Raw genomic sequence first — 22,841 nt, forward strand, 5'->3', positions numbered from 1 at the left:
ATTCTTCATCATAAACTCTTTAAATTCTTACTTATGGGAGAACCTAAGGCACAGCAATGAATGCAGAGAACCACCAGACATGCCAGTAACCTCTGCTTTTCGAATGGGATCTCCACAGTGACATTTATGACTTGAATGCTTCACAATTAAGAAAGAGGAGAGTATCTTAAAGGAAACAATGAAAGTCAAGATTTTGCTGGCAAGTGTGGATCAGCCCTAAGGTATTGCAATGCTTCATAACAACATTACAATGGGGTTCTACTTCTGCAATGATGTGGATTATTTACAGGTATTATAGTACCTTTTCCCATGAACAACTGCTCCTGGATCTTGAGATTTTGCTTCCAACTCCTGAACTTCATCTACCAGTGTTTTAAATGCTGCTCTTTTCACTCTGCAATGAAAAATGCTTTTGGGTAACTCATACCGAAGCTGAAATTTGAGAGAAACTAAAACAGAAATCTTCAGTATAAAAATCTATTTTATACACCAATATAAAGTTAAGCTTCAAAGTAATGCTACATAAGAATGCACATACATGTTACACTTCAGTAGCTTACACAGAGTACAGACTGTATAATAATTTTTTAGAATTAACGGTTGGAGAGAGATTATAAAAATAAGCATTCAGTTCACAGGTGTATACTTCAGAAACCATGTCTGCTCTGTTTCAGCATTTTATATTAACTATCAGATTATAATTTATATGAAAAACAATTATTTTACAGAATTAACATCTGCACAAATTTGCATTAATGGGTCTATAAGCCTTCTATAAAGGTGAATCATAATTTAGTAGGAAAAGGCTGCAATCCTATACCCATTTACATGGGAATGAAGACACTGATGTTAATGAGTCTTACTTCTGAGTAGACATGTACAACCCTATCCGCACTTACTTGACTGTAAGCCCCATGTACAGGATAGCATTCTAAATACAACTTTGGGTTACTAAGACATGGATGCGTTAATTTCTTTTAAAAAACATATATAAAGAGTTTTATACTTACACTTTATATGCTACATCGAAGATCAAAGCTGTCAGCGGAATGCTTAGTAAGCCCATCCAGAAAACACCAGAACTGAACATCATAACTGCCTACATGGATTTAAACAACGGCGTTATTTATAGAAAAGAAATACAAAACTTTTCGGATGAAGCTAGGTAATATGGTGGAAAAAATAGTAACCTATTGAAAAATTCAGCCACTGGGAATGTGTTCAGTAAGGGGTGTCAATGAGGGAATGTTGGTATTCCTTATAGACTTATGTAGAAAAAGCATTGCCAGCAGCTGTCTATCACTATTCATCCCCCAATGCACACGAGAGCAGGAGAAACTGGTTTGAGATTTTTCCTTACAATCAAACCGCGTGTAAATTTTACGAAATAAGCAAATAATAAATAGAGGCACTACCGGTTTTGGATTGACTGGCACTTATCAATTTAAATTTCACAATTCCTTCTTCACCTTCAGCTGCAGGAAAAGGCCAATTAAAGAGCGATGTCCTCATTTCAAGGGAGATGTTTTACAAAAATCTCCTTCCCAGAAACTTTGAGAATTCAAGGGGTCTTGGGGCCAGTGATCAGAACTGCTAACCCTATTAATTGTGACTAGGGCAGAAAACAGGTACCTGTAGTCACTTGCAATTTGGCTGCGTTTGAAACAGATATATAAATCGCTTAACATACAGTTCCAAACACAGGAGAATGACAATCAAGAGATGTGCATAAGAAATTCATATTAAACTCTTTTGCAGGCAATAGTAGAAGCATCTTCCATGCACTAAGCATTTGGATCTAAAGCAATGTTTATCTATTAGACTTATTGCTCAGAGCCTTGTTCCTAGCGCTCAGGGAAAATACCAATATGCTGATTATTCTACTCAAATGCCATCTGATATAAAGAGCAGCTTATGATTCTTTCAGGAGGGAGGTTATTAGGCAATTAACCCCCACCCTCCGCCAAAAAAAGGCCAAGTTTGTATGTAATGCTTTAACAAGCACCTGTGTGCAAGGAAGATCGCAGCATTAAGACAATAATATATAAAAGTAAAGCAGGATTAATTTAAAGCCACCACTCCCAAGCAAACACTGTGAGGTAAAAGTTTTATAGATTGCAATAAACAGAAAGTCCTGAATAAGAAAACAGGAGGCAAAAATGGATCTAGATGCGATTTAAATAACATACTTTTATTTTTAAATTAATGACTTTTTAAGATTAGGGTAACAGAGCAAAGAGCTATCGTTCTGTAAGCCACCCGCTATTAAACGTTTCTTGGTGAAACAGCAGAAGTGATAATGTAGGTCTTAGGATGTTAATTCTTACCATTGTAATGCTAACTATGAAAGAAGGAACAAACTGGCGCCTACCATTCAGTCAATCCAGCCTTTGGCTTTACAAACGAAGAACATGAATTGAAGGGGGAAAAAGTTTTTCTGCTCATATTTGAAAGCCTGTCACATTTTTTTCTTTTGCAGAGTTAATCCAAAACTAAAAGATTTAAAGCCGACATTCGCATTAAAGACAGAAGGCCTCTTTGTATATTTGGATGAAGAGGGAGAAAAAATAAAATCCCACCGAGGTATTTCCTTCCTTTCTGTACAAGAAAGCTCCCTCCTTGATCAGTAGAAGCATTTTTGTCTCAAACTTTTCACATCTCTCTGCACATAGGCAGGTCAGCTGGGAAATGGCAAACTGATCCATTTTAGACAATGGCGCTAACAGGGGCAGCCTGTTCTGAGGACGGATTCTGTTTTCTTCAGTTGGTGGTTTACAAATTTATACTAATGTATGAGAGTCGTGGTTTATGCCAAGTCTCTTCTGGTTATAACCCTTCCCTTTTGGTCTTATGAAACCAAATGGAATCTGATGCAAACCTGGCTCCCAGGGATATATAGCCAACAGTTTTAAATGCAAATTACAATTAACTGGTGTTATTGGTCACACACAAAAAAACCCCAAAAGACTTGTCAATGCTTTTAGAACTTGTGAAAGCCTGATACCCCAAAGCCAAAATGTCCAAAGTCTGCTTGTTCTGAAGAGATAATAGGCTGCACGTCATTAATCTCAGACCAATCAATTCTCAAACAAAAATAAAAGTATGGTTTTACATAGAGATTCAGAAATTAGTTAAAAGGTGAACATTACCTCCCCAGACATATCAGGGGCCATAGGAATTAGAGGCCACAAGGAAGAGTAGATTCCGAAAAATACTATCCACAGTGCAATGCTGCCCCATATTGCTATGTGGCTGAACTGGAAAAGAAAGAATAAAAATCAAACAGTCAAACCTGCAAAATAGGTCAATAGGAGAAAATATGTTTCCTTTATGGTTAGAGCCAGACTAAGGCTGCATTCTATTTAAGCCCCACTGAAATCAATAGGAATTACTTCTGGGTAGACAGGATTATAGTTCTATCCCATTCCCTCTTTTCCTTGGTTTATTGCTATCAGAATTTGCAGATTAGCATGCCTATTTTGTCTATTAATATTGCCGATTTCTATGCAGGTGAATAAACCCAACCCAGTTAACCCCTCGTCAACCTATATAGGTCAGTACTCTGTTACATAAATCACAGTAAATTTACACTTATCGCTTTATTATATATTGTAACATGAGCTATTTTAAAAATAATTTCTTACCAAAGTCCAATATGAAGTCTCTAATCCAGCTTTTAAACACACAGTTATTACTACAAACTAGAGAGAGAGAGAGAGAAATTAGCTACTTTTCCTTAACCAATATAACAGTGCTTCAACTCCAAGTGAAGTATGACGTTTCAAAATTTGCTTTTGGAATGGCATGCAAAAGGTGAACAGGTTAAATCTGTCTTAAGAGGTATGGATGACTCTCCATTTGGAGAGGAATGGGCTGGCCAAGATGTAGCACATTGAACCTGATGGGTTGCTGAAGGGAGGCTACAAAGGCTTCTTATGAGAAGTTGTTTTACACCCTGCTCTGATTGCCCAGGGTGCACAAATTTAACTTTTCTGATTTTATAGTTCATTTTAATTAATTTTATGTATTGTATATGAGTGGGGTTTTTTTGTTAACCTTATTGTACACTGCTTAGAGACTGTGCTTATACCTTGTTAAATGGTATATAAATTGGTTAAATCAATCCATCATTCAACCAATCAACCAACCAACCAACCAACCAACCAACCAACCATTCAACCCACAGGCTAAAATAATAATATTAAGATTGGAATAAAGAATCTCCCAGTATCAAATTTCTAGCATACTCTTCTGCCTAGGACACAAGTTACATTCAGATTAGCAATACTTACGGTATATACTGTGTTTCCCAAAAGCAAATAGTCTGAAGTTTTACCGCTGGCAAATACAGTATCTGTAAGATAACGACATCAGAAATATTAAAACTGGGGTTATTTAGGGAAATGATTCTATAATATAAATTTCTGCTTAAATTGCCAAAGAACTGTTCCCTTGGGTTTCTTTCCATGGACAAAACTATTTTAATTTGAAGCAGAATATGGTCAGTTTGTTGTCCCCATCAAAGAAGACCTAAGTAACTACTGACCGGTCAGCTTGACGTCAATACTATGTAAGGTCCTAGATCAGATAATTAAATAGTTGGTCTATGAGCACTTAGAAAAGGATGCTGTGGGTTTCTCAAAAACAAGTCATGCCTGATGAATCTCATTTCTGTTTTTGTTTTTACTACAAGCTGAGTGAATAAGGGGAATCCTGTGGACTTAGTGTATCTTGATTTCAGTAAGACTTTTGTATGATATTCTTGCAGAGAAGCTGGTAAAATGTGAGCTGGATGAGGTAACTGTTAGGTGGTTTGACTGACTGAACCCAAAGAGTTCCCATCACCCTGGAAAAAAGCGGTAGGTGAGATGCCACAAGGTTCTTTCCTGAGTCTGTTGTCGTTCAACATCTTTATAAATGACTTGGACAATGGAATTGAGGCTATGCTCATCCAATTTGCAGATGACACCAAACTCAAGAGGGGTAGCCAATGCCACAGAAGACAGAATCTGGATTCAAGACAACCTTAACGGATTGGAAGAGCTGGGCTCAAACAACCAAAAGCATTTAAGTAGGGACAAATATAAGGTTCTGCACTTAGGCAGGAAGAACCAACTGCACAAATGTAAGAGGGGGACACCTTGTTTTCCAGTAGCACACGTGAAAAGGTTCTACGGGTCTTTGTAGAATACAAGCTTAACCTAATTCAGTAGTGTGATACAGCAATAAAAAAGCTAATGTTATTCTAGGCTGCATCAATGGAAGTATAGTGTCCAGATAAAAGGAAGTAATAGTACTGCTCTTTTCTGCCTTGGTCAAACCACACTTGGAGTACTGTGTCCAGTTCTGGGTGCCACAATTTAAGAAGGATATTGACAAGTTGGAGCAGGGCGGCCAAGATGATCAAGGGTCTGGAAACCAAGCCTTATGCAGAATGATTTAAGGAGCTGGGTATGTTTAGCTCTGAGACCAGCTTCGGCTGGGGAGGGCGGGATATAAATAAAATTTTATTATTATTATTAAAAGAGGAGACTGAGAGGAAATATTACAGCCATCCTCAAATATCTAAAGGGTTATCATGTGGAAGATAGAGCAAGCTTGGTTTTTTTTCTACTCCGGAGGCTAGGACCCGAACCAATGGTTTCAAGTTACAAGAAAGGAGATTTTGACAAAGTATTAGGAAAAACTTTCTGATGGTGAGAGTAGTTCAACAGTGGAAGAGGCTCCCTCAGAAGGTGCTGGACTCTTTTTCATTGGAGGTTTTTAAGCAGAGGTTGAATGGTTATCTGTCATGTATGATCTAGCTGAGTTTCCGGAATCGCAGGGGACTGGACTATATTACCCTTGGGGTATCTTTCAACTCTAGAATCGGATGATTCTATGAAGTGCCTTGTACAAATGGTGAAGTTCATTGGGCAAAAATGTGTGGGTCACTGCACTTCTCCTGTTAGACTCTATGGCTGTGTTTGGTGGTAATAATCAAATATGGTTTATCCTTATTGGAATAAGTCTTAGGTGGCTCTGCAGATGATACTGAAAGCTTTCACTTCCATTTTTTAACTAACTGCAGATTAGTGTTATGTCCAAACCAGAAAAACGGTGGTTAACCTTAGATATGTTTTACAGGGGGGAAAACCTTCAAACCATAGTGTATGGTTTGTTTCAATAAGTTTATAGCTTGTTTCAACACACCACAGTTAAGATTAACCACAGTTTAGGATTCAACATTAAACTGTAGCAAAATCTTCCTATCTCCTCCTTGAAGCTGTGCTAGAAAACAGAGGAGAGGGGAGTATGTGAACCCAAGGCTCATTCCTATAACAATAAACCAGTTTATCGTTATTTACAAAGACATCTTATGGCTTAGATCCAAGAGTTCTTTTCCTCTGACAGGAGACCATTTCTGCTGGAAGAAGTTAATTCCATTCACTGAAGAAAACAATTGCATCAAACTCAATGGTTTTTATTCTACTAGAATAATTTCTTTTAATTTACCAACCACTAGTCTGAGGTTTTTGGTTTATAAGTTATTGATCTACTTAGTTTATCTCCTTTGGCTTATAACTAATTCAAACTTGGGAAGATACATACTTGTATTTGGAAACACACTTCCAAATTAACCTCTACAAGTTGAATAAACTCCCAGTTCTACAGCAACACAGTTTGGAAAAAGACCCTCCATGCAGCTTTAAAGAAGATAGATCCAAAAAGAACTTCTATCGATATGTATTAAAATAAGACTAGTGTAACATTGTTGCATTATTACATAACAATTATACCCCAAATCACATGACACTAGCAATTTTAAAAGATGTTTTAGCTCCCCAAACTGAAAAAGGGACAATCCTGTATAATGATCAACTGTTAGACGACCACATTTAAGATCACATTTGCTTTAGTGTAACCCTGGATATTGCCATTTTAAATACATACAGTATTTTCAAATTCTGTATTTCATTTACTTACCATACTGGATGGCTTTTAGTGGAAACCAAAACAGAATTACTGAGTGGAAGAGGCCATTTAAACAATGAACCCAGAAAACCTAAGGGAAAACAAACATTCCTGAGAACCATTTGAGGTAAAACTAACTGTGTGAACTCTGACCTTCTTTTTATCTTTTAGTTAGATTCAGAAAATGTGTTTTTCAAACTGCTAAGAACCACCGCTAAGAACTAATATAACTGATACATTTTCTGCCTCACAGCCCTTCATGGGTCATTTATTTATGTTTATGTTTCTCGAAAGATGTTCACTATCTTTCACTTTTAATTTTTTAGTTTTTAAAGAAATGAATGCCTTCTATAGAAAAACCAAAGCCAAATTGTAAAACCATCTTTGTTCTACTAACTGATTATGCACTAAATTAGCATTAAGCATTAAGTGTTTGTGGTTTCATTCTATATCCTATCAGTATAACATGAGGACAGATGATAAAACAACAATTTCAAAATATAGAGTGAAAAGAAAAAAGAGAGAAACAAATTAGTTGTTGGTACACACAAACACACAGACGTTTTCTTCATTACACAATTGTTTCTATAATTGTTTCTTTTTACTATATGCATGTTAGAAACACCTGCTAAAATGTGGCAAGTCTAGTCAAACACAGGAACCCAGCATTTTGTACATTATATAAAAACGAAGTAAGAAGAGTGCTTTTGGTAAATTCTTTCATATAATAGATACCCATGTTTTATAATTAGATATACTTTCCCAAAACATAATCTTTATTATGTTGAACAGAAGGGCATTAATAGTTTTAAGCTGCTCAAACAACAGAAATTGAGTTGCCTGCCGCAAAAAATGTTCCACCATGTCTCCAACTTCTTTGTTACTTTCCCCAAGTAGGTAAGGTTCTATGATCCAATTTACGCCACAATACTTTAGCACATTTGAACTTGTGTTGTTCATTAACCTTTCTCTCTCCTCCTTGCTATGCCATTGCCACAAGTTTTATTTGACAGAAGGCACAGGTGGATGCCAGAAAATTAGGCCTACTTTTCCATTTTCCTGACCAGTACTTATTGTTACATGCTAATCCTTTAACCTCAGTCGTGGCTCCACAAACTCTGACCCTTTTTAACATAACAAACCCACGCAACAAATGATTCCAGATCCTCTGCACATCAAGCTTGAATCAACCATTCTGTCTCTGCAGGTAGCCTGTAAGCGTTTATTCAGAAAACTTACTCAAAATAAACCCAGCAAAATCAAAAGCTTTCTAAAACTAACAAAGAATTAAAACCATCACAACAGAGAGACTCGCACAACTAAAAAGAATCTTCAAATATTCTGCAAAAACACAGTTTATCATATGAATATGAGAAATGTTTATTATGTACTTACAAAAGTACTGTAAACAAGCTAATACATTGGCAGGATTTTAAAAACACTTGTAATTTTAGAAATAATGTAAGAAATTGGAGGTAGAATTTGGAGTAGAAATGATATGCAGTTGAAAAAGAAAATTAAGGAACCCCGGGGGGGGGGGGGGATGAGGTTCAGAGAATCCCATTTTATGGATTGGATATTGCTTCTATCTATAGTTTTCGTTGTTGTTGTTGTGTTTGTTTCTTATTTATTTTTCTTGAAAAAATAATTGAAAATATTTAAAATAAAGTATGGAAATTTAAAATTCAAACATTTAAAATCCAAAATACCACAGAATAAATGGGAATAAAACACAAAAAAGATTAAAATATGGTATCAAACGTTTTAAAGAAAAAATCCAATACCTTGAATGACAAATATGAAAATTTGTCAAATGACAAATATGAAAACATGTGCCATTTTCATTTTAAATATGGTATTCAATACTGTCCTCCCCACTGACAGACAGAATCCATCCGGCAGCAGAAGAAAGGAATTCGAGGTCTATTTCACCCATGCTTGTGGTCAAGCTGCAGGCTTACCTGGCCTTCAGGACACTGCATAGTCTAGTGTCCTTGTGGCTGCAAACAACCCTGGCACAAAATTCATGTATGCTACCAGGTCCAGAGTTAAGGTGTGTTTGAGGCTTGCTGGGTCTCTACTATTTATGCAGTCGTTAAGATGGAGGGAAAAATTAGTGCGGAATAGCAATTTGTGGATTGCATTTTTGTGAATTTGATTCAATTATTTTACAGCCTGGTGGTGATGTAAAATAGTTTCATTATTAATCCTATATTTAATCCTTTTTAATCATGCAGAACTGAAATAGGATGTACATTCATATGATGCTATTCTAAAGATAACTAAACTATTTTCTACCTTAGAGTTGAAATCCAGGGCATTTTGAGAAGTCTTGTATAATTCGGGGTATTTTAGCATATTTTCTTTTCGACAGGATCTCTCAAATATTCCAAGAGTCAGTGGGGGCATGGCTGTAAACATCTAACATATAAACAAAACATACCATGGGATCAATTTGTTAAGAAATCAGTGTATTTTAACAGTAATTAAAATGTCAGAATATATAAGGTACAATATCTTACCACATTGTAAAGTCCTATGCACCATCTTTCAAAAAGTATTTGTCCAGAAAATCCATTAACAAATGCAAACCATATCTGAGGAAGAGATTTTTGAAGCCCGTCAGTCTTATTTGGACACATTTGGTGTTAACTCTTAAAATGTGTTGTTAAATATGATCAAAGTTTCAATTTCAGCAAGAAAAACGGGGTGGGGGAATAACAGTTTAGTATTTAATTAGACCATACAATAAAACACAATTGAGGAGTCAATTCTACATCCATTTAAACTAAATTTTTAATGTGTAACAAATCACACACACTTTTAATGAAAAAGCACTAAAGATCCTTATAAATTTAAAATATAACAATAGTAATGGCTCACAAAAAGACAATTCCACTCAGAAGTATACCTTACCATTGTCCATTTTTTTCTCTTTTGAATTCAAAATGTTTTATATTGATTTAAAATATTTCACAGTACAAATATTCATATATGTTTAAAAAGAGCAAGTTAGTAAAATGAAATTAGCAATCAATGTGACACAGACTTAGCCGGGGTCCATGTTTTGTTTAACGTCACAATTGTATGCATTATTATAAATTCTCAGTTTATAAGGATGTGACTGGTTTCTGTGAACAATTTGGTCTTTTAACAGACAATATTTTTGGGGGGGCCACAAGGGAACTTGGTTCTAATTTTATTCTTAAAATAGTACATTTCTGATCCTCATGGATGCTGAACTGACAAGTAGGAATTCAAATTGCTAAAGGATTAACAAAACGTAAGGATTACTTGATTTAAATAGGCAAGGGCCTATTAAAGCTTTTCATATATGGCGGTACCTTGGAAGTCGAACGGAATCGGTTCGAGAAGTCCGTTTGACTTCCAAAACGTTCAGAAACCAAGGCATGGCTTCCGATTGAAAGCCCCGTCAGACGTTCGGGTTCCAAAGAACGTTTGCAAACCGAACACTCACTTCTGGGTTTGCGGCGTTTGGGAGCCAAAACGTTCGACTCGCAAGGCATTTGGGATCCAAGGTACGACTGTGGACGACACCTTGCTCAGAGTAGTGGGATGGAAGGAGACAAACAAGGTCTCAGTGAGACGGTGTGGTTTGGTTCTAACTATGCACTTTTTAAAGGCTCTGCACATGTCAACTGTGTGCCAGGCTTTTTCCATGAGGTAGGTCAGGCATAGGCAAACTCGGCCCTCCAGATGTTTTGGGACTACAACTCCCACCATCCCTAGCTAACAGGACCAGTGGTCAGGGATGATGGGAGTTGTAGTCCCAAAGCATCTGGAGGGCTGAGTTTGCCTATGCCTGAGGTAGGTGGACAGAACAAAGGCACCACAATTCCCATATTGATCCCACATTTGTGAAAAATGTGTCCTGCTGGAGAGGAAAATTAACTGATTTCCTGCTCAAGTGGCTCATGATCTTTAGAAGATGAAGCACAGTGTGTATATATTTATTTTTATTCATTTTAATTATGTTATTATGATGTGCCTTAGACACAATGTACCATAAAACAAATATGTAAACATGTGTGCTGCTTTCATATTAGCAACCAGTAATTAGTATTTCTATTTTGAACTGGGTTTTACATATCAAAATAGAATATATATATATATATATATATGCAGGTTTTGGTGTCCTCGGGTGTCTTCCCGTGTAAAAGTTGGGGTGTTACACGGGAAGACACCCGAGGACACCAAAACCTGCATTCCTGTACCCGTGAAAATCTACGAAAGCATATATATATATATATATATATATATATGGGTTGCCAATCTTCATGGACCAGTCAGTACATGTAGAATTTTGAGAAAGTGCCGTGGGCAGCAGTCATAAAATGGCTGCCATGGGGTGTGGCATAAAATAAGATGGCTGCTATGGGGGCATGTAGGAGAGGCTAAGTCAGTGCAAACAGGAGCAGAGCAAGAAGAGCAAGCAGCCACATGCACTGTGGATTTTTGAGCAGATTTACTGAGACTATTCACAGTTGGCTAGGTATGGCAAGTGGAAGTACTTGTGAGCTCAGTGAGTACATTGGAGCCTGCAAACACTGTAAAATGCACAAAAATAAATGCACACAGAATAATTCTACACTTCATAGATGGGTTTTTTTAAAGTTCACAGGTTGCTCCAATTTGAAAAGAAATATTCTGGCATAGGATGCCATAATTACCTCAATAATATAAAGGACAATATTCTTGTAGAAGCAGTACAGGATGCATTTAGCAATTCTGCTATAATTCCAGGCACCATGGACCAATAGTAAGTTCTTCAAGTACTTGAACTATAAATGATAATGGAAATAAGTTTAGGTATATGTACACAGCATCTATCACTTGAAACAACTGTCTTTTAAAAGTTCATTTATCAGTGGATTTACCTGAGCTATTGAATAATCTGAAGAATTAGCTGCTTGTAGCCCTTCATTGCCACTAATGCCAACACCAACATGTGCTGTTTGTATCATGCTAACATCATTTGCTCCATCTCCAATTGCCAGTGTTACCACTTTTACCTGCTTTTTGACCATTTCTACAACTTCAGATTTCTGAAGAGGTGAAACTCTATAAAAGAAATGTGTTGAGAAATTCCGTTTTACCATTTTATTTTTCTAAATGTAAGGCAGCAAAGAAAATCGCAATTGCTAATGCATGCTTTTTATGTAACTTCTATGATTTCACATTACACTGGAAGCCATTGTTTTTTCATGTAGATTTTTTTTTAAAAGATTCACAAACTGAAAAAGAAATGGAGGGAACTGATTGGAAAACAGAGAAGCCAAGAGAAACCAAAATCAGTAAATTTTGGTAGTCTGGCACCAGCATGAACTGAGGCCATTCTCCAAATTAGTTGGCAGGCTTTAGGAAATTTAGGAAATATGGTATTGCTAAGAAATTATGATTGTCGATCATATCACATGCAATACAAAAGAACAAATGTTTCATATAACTATATTTTTAAGTGTAGGGTTGCCATATTTTGAAGACCAAAATGGTCATTAAAAGCAAATAAATGCAGTTTGTCCCAAATTTTACCCCGAAAAAGAGGTCGTGTCCTGGAAAAAGAGGATACATGGCATTGTAGCAGACTGTTAAAATTATGCCTTTCCCCCCATATTGTACTTTTTTAAAAAAATCCCACTCCAAAAACTACTTAATAACCTAAATTATTCTAACAATAGAAAACACTTTTCGAGGAGCTATACCTCTCAAAATTGTATGAATGCTTTGTTTTCAAGAAGAAAAAGTTTTACCTGCAACAAATAACAGCTTTACACGACAGAGCCAAATCGAGGAAATATTGCCTTACACCAAATGTCAATGCATACTTCAGTGTTTTACCATCAATAATAAGAGCAAAATCATTTTCTTTCCTCAAAGCATCACCAAGAGTGCTGCAATGATTGCTTAATGTCTCTCTTGTTGCCTGTAAAAAAAATCACCACCAAAAATATGAATCACTTCAATTCTGTTGAACAGTTTTATACTTTGGATATACATTTATCAATTAACTATGAAACTATTATATTCTGCCTTGATGTAACTAATACATCAGTAGCTTTTAAAACAACAAAGATGAATAAGGACCACATCAGTATTGCCACAGGGAAAATAGCCAGGGAAAATAAAAATCCCACTGTAAAAGCCAGGAGACCCTCTTGGGGTGATATTTGGTGGATGACTTTTTTACTACGTACACAGGTATACTGCTATCAAGTTCATTGGGATTACATCGATGTAATCTGTTGCCTTTTATTACAGATTCATTAGCTAGGAGTATTATTACCAGTGCCTACTGACCTAGAAAGCCTCGTGACCACTGACCTACAGAAATGTAAATTCCATGATTTATAACATTTGTAGTTCTTTCATTTCCCCCTTCAGCTGAATGGAATTTACTATTTTAGCCATGAACGGTATGGGTGCAAACTATCTTAAAATCAGATTCTCAATATTCATTGGTGCTCTCTGTTTTCAGGAACTGATCAAATTATGCCATTTCAGTATAATGGGACCCACAGCAAGGAATTCAGTTATTAAGCACATCCTACTACTAAGAAGAATAATGTTACGGAAATCCACAGAATTCCCAAGCATTAACTTACAGTGGTGCCTCGCAAGACGAAAAGAATCCGTTCTGCGATTCTCTTCGTCTAGCGGTTTTTTCGTCTTGCGAAGCAAGCCCATTGACAGTTTAGTGGATTGGCGCTACAGCTGTCTAGTGGCTTTTCGCGATCAGCTATTAAGCGGGTTATCAGCGGAACAGCTGATAGGCGGCTTAGCGGCTTAGGAAAAGGGGGGGGGGGGAGCGAAAAAAACCTGCGGGGACGCGCAAGATTTTTTCGTCTTGCGAAGCAACCCCATAGGGAAATTCATTTTGCGAAGCGCCTCCGCGACGGAAAACCCTTTCGTCTAACGGGTTTTCCGTCTTGCGAGGCGTTCGTCTTGCGGGGCACCACTGTACTTCTTCTTTTTTGCATTTTCACATTATTGTACAACATTAACATTTTGCAATTTTGGGAGAGCATTTCAAGCATTCCAAGCATGTCACTTAAAACATCTTCAACACCCATGTAAGGTAGGCTATTATTATTATCCCTATATTGCAGATAGGGATTGAGGAGATGAAGCTAATAGCGTAATAGTTTGCCTAAGGCCACCTATAAAGTTTATTACGGAGGTGAGATTTGAATGGATGCATAGCTCTTACTCTTAGCCAATATACTGTATCAGGACTTCAATTTGTATCACTTATCACTTGCTATTTTTACATATTGTCCTTGTCTTTTTGTTCTTTTTGTATGTCATTTAAGTTCAGTAACTCAGTACCACCCTCTGGTGGCATACAAAGAGTCAGCTACACTGAATCTCAAATTAGGAAGCATCTGAAGTGAGGAGAGACGAGTCAGGGACTGGCTCGACTTTACAAGGATGCATCGCTGTCACCAACCCATATTTCTCTCTCTGATAAAATCTAGTAAAATAAACACATGACACAACTTCATTGCATTCAGTGTTATCCTGCCCGCTCCAAGAAGAACAAGAACTGGAGCAGCAGCAAGAAAAAGCTGAATTCTTTTATTAGATGCTAACAGAGCCTAGGACTTGCCAATCATAAGGTCAGCGGTTCGAATCCCCGCGACGGAGTGAACTCCCGTTGTTCAGTCCCTGCTCCTGCCAACCTAGCAGTTCGAAAGCACGTCAAAGTGCAAGTAGATAAATAGGTACTGCTCCGGCGGGAAGGTAAACAGCGTTTCTGTGCGCTGCTCTGGTTCGCCAGAAGCGGCTTAGTCATGCTGGCCACATGACCCTGAAGCTGTACGCCAGCTCCCTTGGCCAATAAAGCAAGATGAGTGCCGCAACCCCAGAGTTGGCCATGACTGGACCTAATGGTCAGCGGTCCTTTACCTTTACCAGGGGATATATGTGTCAGCCACATACATGCTTTTCTGCATATTGTATATTTTTAGTAATTTGATCCAAACACGTACTGATGGTTTAAAGGTTTTCCAGAGACCCATGCATTGTAAATAATAGCACATAGGCATTAGCACGTTTTTTTCTATTATACCTACATCGAGAGAGCCTTCGTTTATGACAAGTAGCCCCATGTTCTTTCTCAAGAGTTTACATGAGTGCCCTGTTAGAAAGAAATACAATATTTTATTAAGAGAAATTAGAGCTGGTGTTTGACTTTTATGCCTGGATTTATGGGATTAACTGCCCTCTGACCTATCCCTGCCAGCAGTGCCAGCCACCTGCACCATTGGATCTTCAATGATATTCATTTGTGCAAGCTTGATAAGAATATGGGGAGTTCCCACTGCAGGGGAAGGGGAAAAATCATCTGTTTGTGAGGCTCTGGGTGAGGGAGACAGTACAGTCCACTCTCTCTTTCTGTCATGCTGTAATGTGGTGAGTCAGCAGGGGCGGCCATAAGGAGAACAGCTATATGCTTTGCAGACTAAAAAAGGCACAAAACTGACAGAGCCATGCTCCTCTCTGAGCTAGAATCAGAGAACGCACCTCTCCAATCCCTGTCACAAATGTGATCCTGTATTCCAGAGAAGAAGAAGAGTTTGGATTTGATATCCTGCTTTATCACTACCCTGAGGAGTCTCAAAGTGGCTAACATTCTCCTTTCCCTTCCTTCCCCACAACAAACACTCTGTGAGGTGAGTGAGGCTGAGAGACTTCAAAGAAGTGTGACTAGCCCAAGGTCACCCAGCAGCTGCATGTGGAGGAGCGGAGACGCAAACCTGGTTCACCAGATTATGAGACTACCACTCTTAACCACTACACCACAAGTACAGGAATTGTGAAAAATGTGTCTCTTAATACAGACTTGCCCTGTATTGCAAGTATCGCAGCGTAAGCTGAGCATACCTCTGGTCTGATCACAGTTCTGGCCCCAAAGGGCACAAGGCGAACCCCGACTGACCAAACCTACCCTCCATAAAGTAACCAGCAACCTGATCTCCCAAACCCACAGAAGCAAAAAGGGAGAGGGAAACAGTGACGAAAGGGGGGAAAAACCCACCAGATGGAGTGGGCAAGCAAGGAGAGAGAAATAGGTAAAGGAAGGGATCTGAAACAAATGTGCATACCCACCTAACATAAGAACCAACAACAACAAGAGGAGAGGACAGAGGGGGATGAAACTCATGAAAAGGGCAGAGGAAAACACAGGGCACCCGAGGACCTGAAATGACCCCAACTATCTTTGACCATGGGGAGAGTCACACTGGGGGGCGGAGCAACTCCTTCTCCTGGGGAGGAGGAGAAAGGCATTCTGAACCTGGACCCTGTGAATGAATGTCCGCCGCTACCAACAGGCAAAAGATGGTTTGATACTTGTAGTCAGGCTCTCTGGATCATGCCTTCCCCAGGCAGGGGAGAGAGGGAGGGGCAGTGTGAATAGTGTCTTGCTTGCTCCTCTTTATGGTGAAGTGGCAAGAGAAAAAACCACTTTGGGGTTTAGCTTGTGCCTTAGCAATGAGTCTACCTCAGTGGGGGGGGGGGGCGTGTAAGGGGGAGAGGAGAGGCAGCACGGTGAATGGCCTTATTTCTTCTTTCTCAAGCCAGAAATATCCTGTTGCCTTCTAGCTTGGCAAGGGCACTCTGTCTCTCATCTTTGCGTCCTAGCCTGTAGCCAAGAGGAAGCGCTTTCTCATAAGTGACACCTGCATCTCAGGGCACCTTTAGGGTAACTGCAGGTCTAGGTCAGAAAGAGCAGCATTCACTTGTTTCCAGTACACAAATGCCTATTTCTTTCCATTATTATTATTTTACTATTATTTAAAGACGTAAAAGAACAATGTAGCATGAAGACTGAAGTCTTACACATTACCAATGTTAATAGCAGTCTCTTGCTTATCTCCAGTAAGGATCCAAATTTTAATATCTGCTTTCATTAGAGTTTCTATTGTTTCAGGCACTTGGTCTTGTAACTTATCTTCTATGGCTGTAGCTCCAAGTAGCTGAAGATTCTTTGAAAAGAGCATATCAGAGAGATTTTTAAACAACAACCACCACAAATAGTTTTGAATGTAAAAAAATTTAAATACAGAATCAGGGACTCTGGGCAAATAAGCATGATCTAAAGAAGCATTTACTTTGAAATATTTCAGTGACACTTATTTTCAATGTTTGCTTAGAATTGGGCTGAATGCCTTAATGTAAATTTGCAACTCTTTGCTCTTCATGTCTATTTTGATTTGTTCTTATATTCATTCTTTCTGGGAACAGCAATAGCAGCAGGGGGAAATCATCTGGATCTTTCTGGCCTCCTTACCATTTTTTAGAAGTGATCATTCATTTTGAGACAATTCATTCTCTTTCCTGCTACTCTGGAAAACCATGGGACATTAGGCATTTTATCAGTAGTAGTATTTTTGAGGACATGGGCAAGACATTTGGGAAGGGATGGCCTTAGCGGGAAAAAGCTTCAGCTCTCTTTCAAGGCTTTCTTGTATATAACTGACTAGGCCCAGTAGCTTTATTTGATGAAGCTTAACAAATTAAATTAAAAAGGCTTTGTTTCAAATCAGTATGTTGGCCATATTTTGGGTTTTCCAAAATAGACTTATGGCACAATTCAAACCACTTCTACTCCCCTCCCCACATCTTTAGTAGAAGGTGGAGAGGCTGGATCTGGACTGATCTCTGCGCCAGCTCAAGGCTAGCACAGTATGTCCAAATCAGGTCTGATTCGTAAGATCCAGCCTTGCTCAGTTCTGCTGCCTTCCCACCCATGGAACACCCTATTTGGGGGCTTTATGCTGGCTACCGATGACAGGCAACTCACTGATCAAACTCCTGATCATTTGTTCCCCAGCCTCAACCAAGAGAGCTGGACTGAGGGATGCCTCCACATAATTCACCACCTTTCAGCTCAGTATAAAGGGACATTGGACTTCTTTTTAAATTGTTTGAGTAAACTGAGATGCAATAACATTCTAAATATGATCAGCATTAGCTTCAAAAGATGCAAGATATGCCAGATACAAGTAACATATTCAGGCAACACACAACACCTACTTTTTCAATTAGTTCATAACTCTCTTCAAGTTTCAGCGCTCTATTTTGTACAGCAGTTGCAGCTCTTTGATAGATGTTTAGCCACTCTCGGTAGTCATTTTCTGAAATCTCAGCAACAGCAAAACAAAGTGTTCTCAAGCCTAAGGAAATAAAATGGTCATACAAGGTTCAATAATTATTCATTTCTTTATCATTTTACAATATTGGTTTCATATGGTACCTCGCATCACAAATATCCTTTATCATCTAAGTTTGTAGTAGAGTTTAGAATTTGGAAACAAAAACAATGCTTCCTGAATATATAAAATAGCCACAGAAGCATTTTTATCTTACACTGATATCCAGACAGAAGCAACATCTACACCTCATATGATGCACCTCCTACTTCTTCTAAAAAACAGCATATCATAACTCCAGATTCTTCCAGTATATAGTAGCTTCACGTTAGTGTTACAATCAAAATGTTCACAGGTATTCAGGTACACCAGAAACAATGGGAACTACCATAACTTTCAAACCACCCCACCTATACAATATTGCAACTCAAGTCAAGGAAAGATGTTCAGAACACCAAAGCACAAACTATTATTCTGAAAACAAAAATAAATATTTAGGAAAGCAGACTAAGACATAAAAGTAAATCATAGAAAATAAACACAAAAGTATTGCGCTAATTTGATTAATACACCAACATATGGAAATGAGAAATGATGTTGCGTCTGGATAATTAGTTATAATGAATCCAAAAGAATGTGACCACTCCATTACATAGATAGTATTTCTCTCAGAGGACAGCCAGCTTGTATGTGAGCATCTGACAACATAATTGCAAACATTTGCCACCAATCTGCTACTCTTCCATGAAAAATCACCACCTCCTTTATAAGAGAAGTGCTCCTGGTTTGGGGTATAGGTAATTGCTAAATGTATCAGATGTTTTTGAACCAATCAAAATTTTAAATTTCAAGATGGGTAATTGCTAAATGTATCAGATGCTTTTGATCCAATCAAAAACTTAAATTTCAAGATGAACTAAAATTTTGTATTTGTTTGCACAAGCTCTTTTTCCTTTGATAACTGTTGCATCGTATTGCTACTTACATGTGTGAACGGACCAATATGAGCATAATACCCACAGACAGACCTTTCACATTCCCTCATATTATCTCAAACACTGTGCTTCTCAATGAGATCATTTCACACATTCATCTACCAAACTAATGTAATCAAAGGCAGAGAAATCAACGGAAGAGGAAGCAAGTTATGTACAGGTGTAAAGGCATCTCTCAGTCATGATGAAAAAGGAAGAACCACTACACTACATTGCACTAACTTTAATGAACAAAGTGAGGGCTCTTTTACAATAACCACCAATTGTTACAAAATCATAGTATTGTTATTACATTAATGGTTTTATACATAACCAACTAATATGCAAATAATAATACCTTCTGTAGCAAAGAGCTCTAAATGTTTCAGGGTAATTTCCTTGTATCTTGAATTTTCAGCCAGGCGATCATAAATTACTGTGTCCTATAATGGCACAAAACAAATTGAAGCAAGATTTCTTTTACAAAGCAATGAAAAAAAATTAAAAGAGGAAATGCATTTCTATACTAACTACAGTCCGACTGTAAGTCATCATACTGTTATTAATTTATTTATTTATCCAGAATATTTGTATAATGCTTTTCAACAAAAAGTCACACAGAAAAGTTTTTTAAGGTTATGACTGAAAAGCAGATTTTTGATCCCTGTTACTCAACAAATCCTGTAGCAGTTTTATTTGCACCAGTGCAATACACACAATATACAGACAATATTCACAGCCTTTTCTGTAGTATGTGGGTCAGTTGCACATTTGATATGTAACTGATTTATGGGATCTGTACTGCAAATGTCACTGCTGGATTGTCCAAGGCTATATACTTCCCTATTAAATAAGTACAGTCTACAGGACTCTTTAACCCACAGTAGTGCCCATAATTGACATACACCCTAAACCTGCCATTTAGCTGTCATTTATGCCATTTGCCTTCCATTTATCACCTTTTCTTCTCATATATTTGATGATTTATCCAACTGGTCTGCTATTTCATCAGTACACAATAATGCATTTCTTTTTAAAGTGGTGGTTGACAGACAAGCAAATCCTAGCCGTAACTTAGTGCAGGATAGGCAGAAGAACCAAAACAAACCAAACCAAACTAAAAAGCTTAAGATTCCAGAAAAGGGAAAGGACCATACCATGCAAAACACATATGTAATTCAACCTTAGCATACAAACATAACCTGAGCATTCTGCAAAACACAGATAATACACACTATCCCCATTATGGTAGTATGGATGGGGAACCTTTGGTCCTTAATATATTGTGGGACTACAACTCCCATCAGCCCCAGTTAGAGCATGGCCAAAGGCTGGGGATGACTGGAGTTGTGGTCCAATAGGCCAAAAGTTTCCCAGTCCTGCTTTAGGTGTTTATGTGTGCTCACTGCTGCTGAAGTCTAAAGCTTGGAGCACATAGGAAACTAGGAAACAGGAGGAAGACTTAGAAGGGCTTGGGCCAAGGTAGACAGACAGATGGAGAGATCAAGGAATAGGGAGGCAACAATATACTACTTTTAAAAAGTCTTTAAAAACACAGGCTCTACAAAATTGGGAATGTACTAGAATAAGAAAAATACAGTAGCAGGATGCTGAGGGTAGATAACACCAGGACCAAGAGCGAGGGAACTAACAACACTGACATGGAGGAGAAACATTTAAACCACAGTCACCAAGACAGGACCAAAGGAAAACAGAGACAATGACTAATGCGACAAAATAACAGAAAATTGAAACAATAAAACATAACCACGCACACTACACTATTCAGGCTTGAGCTACAGAAGACAAGACTGAGAGTGTACCCAGCACCTGCTTCATGCAAAGACAGGAATGAATGAAGGATTCAGAACCTCTCTCGGTGTTCCTGCCTCCATCCACGAGGGGAAGCTCATCCCAACTGAGAACATCTTACATGCATGGGAGTATGAGATTAATTTATTGTGATTCAGGTTTTCAGTGAGAAATCAAGTTCAGAGTGCTGATTGAAATGTAGGCCCCATGGACCACCATCTCAGTGTTGCTGGAATGCACTAGGGATTCTGGGATGTAGTCTCTAAAACTGTATTATGAGAATCTGTAGTTCAAAGGAATTCTCTTCCCCACTTAATGTCACCTGCCATGTATTAATAATACAAATAACCACCACTGTAAATGCAGGGACGTCTTTCCATTCCATAAAACGGTAATCTCTATCCTTGATAGCAAATAGTGCAAAGAAATGGAAAATGAAAACAACAACAACATCGCCAACAACTTACAGCCCCTTTGCAGTAAAGTCTTAATTTTCCTGTAGGTGTGCGGACAATCACAGACATTCTTTTCCTAGAACTGAATGAAAGGCATGTTCCATTTCAAACAGGTTTTAAGCAACTTAGTGGGGTGTGATAGACTTATACAATAAACATATATAAAATGGAGCATAAGCATAGATTCCACATATCTTGAAATGAGAAAATGTTTACCGGAGAGAGAAAATAAATGTCCTCTAAAATATGAAGCCTACCCCCTCCCCGCCCTACAAATGTTTGCAAAATATTCCATCTATGAAACAATGTAAGTTTTGATAAAATAAGAGTGGTCTTTTCACACATGTTTTCTATTTTAAAAAATGAGGGGCAGAACTCCCCCCCGCCCAATATTAAAAGACTGGGGGGAATGGTATATGACAATAGAATTATAATTTATTTATAAATTATGTACTATAAGAAACACTGGGAAGGGTAAGTACCTAAAAAGATTCAATATAATGCTGTTTTAAATTTATGTTGTTGGAATGAGAAAATTAGCAATATGAGGTGTTAAGGGTTATTTAATAATTAATAAATACAGCTGTACTATTTCTGTGGACAATGAATTGCATATTTTCATGTTTTTGTTCATTTAATTGCTTTGTGCTTTTATCAGTCTCTTTAAAAATCTTATTTTGTACTTTATCGCTATATTACACACTGTCTCTCACACACAATGTCCTTCTCTAGTTTTCTAGCTTATTTTGTTGTGCTTAAAAGCCCAAATGTAGGGCGGTTCATGAATTAAATTACGCTTTGAATGTCCATTTTCTCAAACTTTTCCTTTTCAAAAAGAGACTTCCTTTACCTAAGAAAAAACTGTTTCTTAAACACTAAACAAGAAAAAATTCACAGGTGTTTAATTACCTTGTAAATTCTAGCACATTTAGCATTTCATATCTTTCTTCCTGTCCAAGCTAGGGGAAAAAAATGAAATCATGATTAATTCAGTCTTTTAAAAATGTTTTCCAAAAGTTTTTTTCTGTATTAATAAAACTATTAGCAACAACAGTTAAATCTTTACTATTTTAGATGTACTTACAGATTCTATAATCACAGAGTCTGGTGTTCTTCCAGTGAAAACAAAATGGAGGTGCTTGGCTGCTCTAACCAATGCTCCTTCATCTGTAACAAACCATTCCTTGTTATTTGACTAGCAAATTGATAAAAGTGCAAACACTGAAATCTCGATTTTTATATACACTGCAGTTCATGTCTTAAATATTGGGAAGAAAAATTACACATTTAAAGTTTCCTGGTGTATTTACACTTTAATGCGTGTGATTAATGTTCCTGGTAAAGCCTTTCAGCCTTTTCCTACCTCTGTTACTCAGTTTTCCCTTTGTCTACTGTATATGAAAGAAATTCCTTATCTGGCATCTCTAAACTAGGATATTTCAGTTCTAAACTGAAAGTGAGTCAATGGCTTT

General features: G+C 37.7%; 1 protein-coding gene across 6 annotated transcripts in view; it reads right to left on the minus strand.

Annotated features, from left to right (window-relative positions):
• ATP8A1 (ATPase phospholipid transporting 8A1) overlaps positions 1 to 22,841 on the minus strand; it is a 74,231-nt gene that overhangs the window by 6,563 nt on the left and 44,827 nt on the right. For all 6 annotated transcript variants that reach the window (XM_028745229.2, XM_028745226.2, XM_077934325.1 and 3 more), the window contains 18 exons: positions 22,454 to 22,536; positions 22,279 to 22,328; positions 21,382 to 21,451; positions 19,461 to 19,545; positions 18,013 to 18,152; positions 16,823 to 16,961; positions 15,048 to 15,112; positions 12,726 to 12,898; positions 11,853 to 12,036; positions 11,646 to 11,756; positions 9,477 to 9,551; positions 9,253 to 9,375; positions 6,967 to 7,045; positions 4,293 to 4,354; positions 3,645 to 3,701; positions 3,150 to 3,257; positions 1,011 to 1,099; positions 302 to 394 (listed from right to left, as the gene is read on the minus strand). In XM_028745229.2, the coding sequence (XP_028601062.1) occupies positions 302 to 394; positions 1,011 to 1,099; positions 3,150 to 3,257; positions 3,645 to 3,701; positions 4,293 to 4,354; positions 6,967 to 7,045; positions 9,253 to 9,375; positions 9,477 to 9,551; positions 11,646 to 11,756; positions 11,853 to 12,036; positions 12,726 to 12,898; positions 15,048 to 15,112; positions 16,823 to 16,961; positions 18,013 to 18,152; positions 19,461 to 19,545; positions 21,382 to 21,451; positions 22,279 to 22,328; positions 22,454 to 22,536 (1,786 nt within the window). The remainder of the gene's footprint in view (positions 1 to 301; positions 395 to 1,010; positions 1,100 to 3,149; positions 3,258 to 3,644; positions 3,702 to 4,292; positions 4,355 to 6,966; positions 7,046 to 9,252; positions 9,376 to 9,476; positions 9,552 to 11,645; positions 11,757 to 11,852; positions 12,037 to 12,725; positions 12,899 to 15,047; positions 15,113 to 16,822; positions 16,962 to 18,012; positions 18,153 to 19,460; positions 19,546 to 21,381; positions 21,452 to 22,278; positions 22,329 to 22,453; positions 22,537 to 22,841) is intronic.

Source organism: Podarcis muralis, chromosome 9, assembly GCF_964188315.1.
Source record: "Podarcis muralis chromosome 9, rPodMur119.hap1.1, whole genome shotgun sequence".
Classification (NCBI taxonomy): Eukaryota; Metazoa; Chordata; class Lepidosauria; order Squamata; family Lacertidae; genus Podarcis; species Podarcis muralis.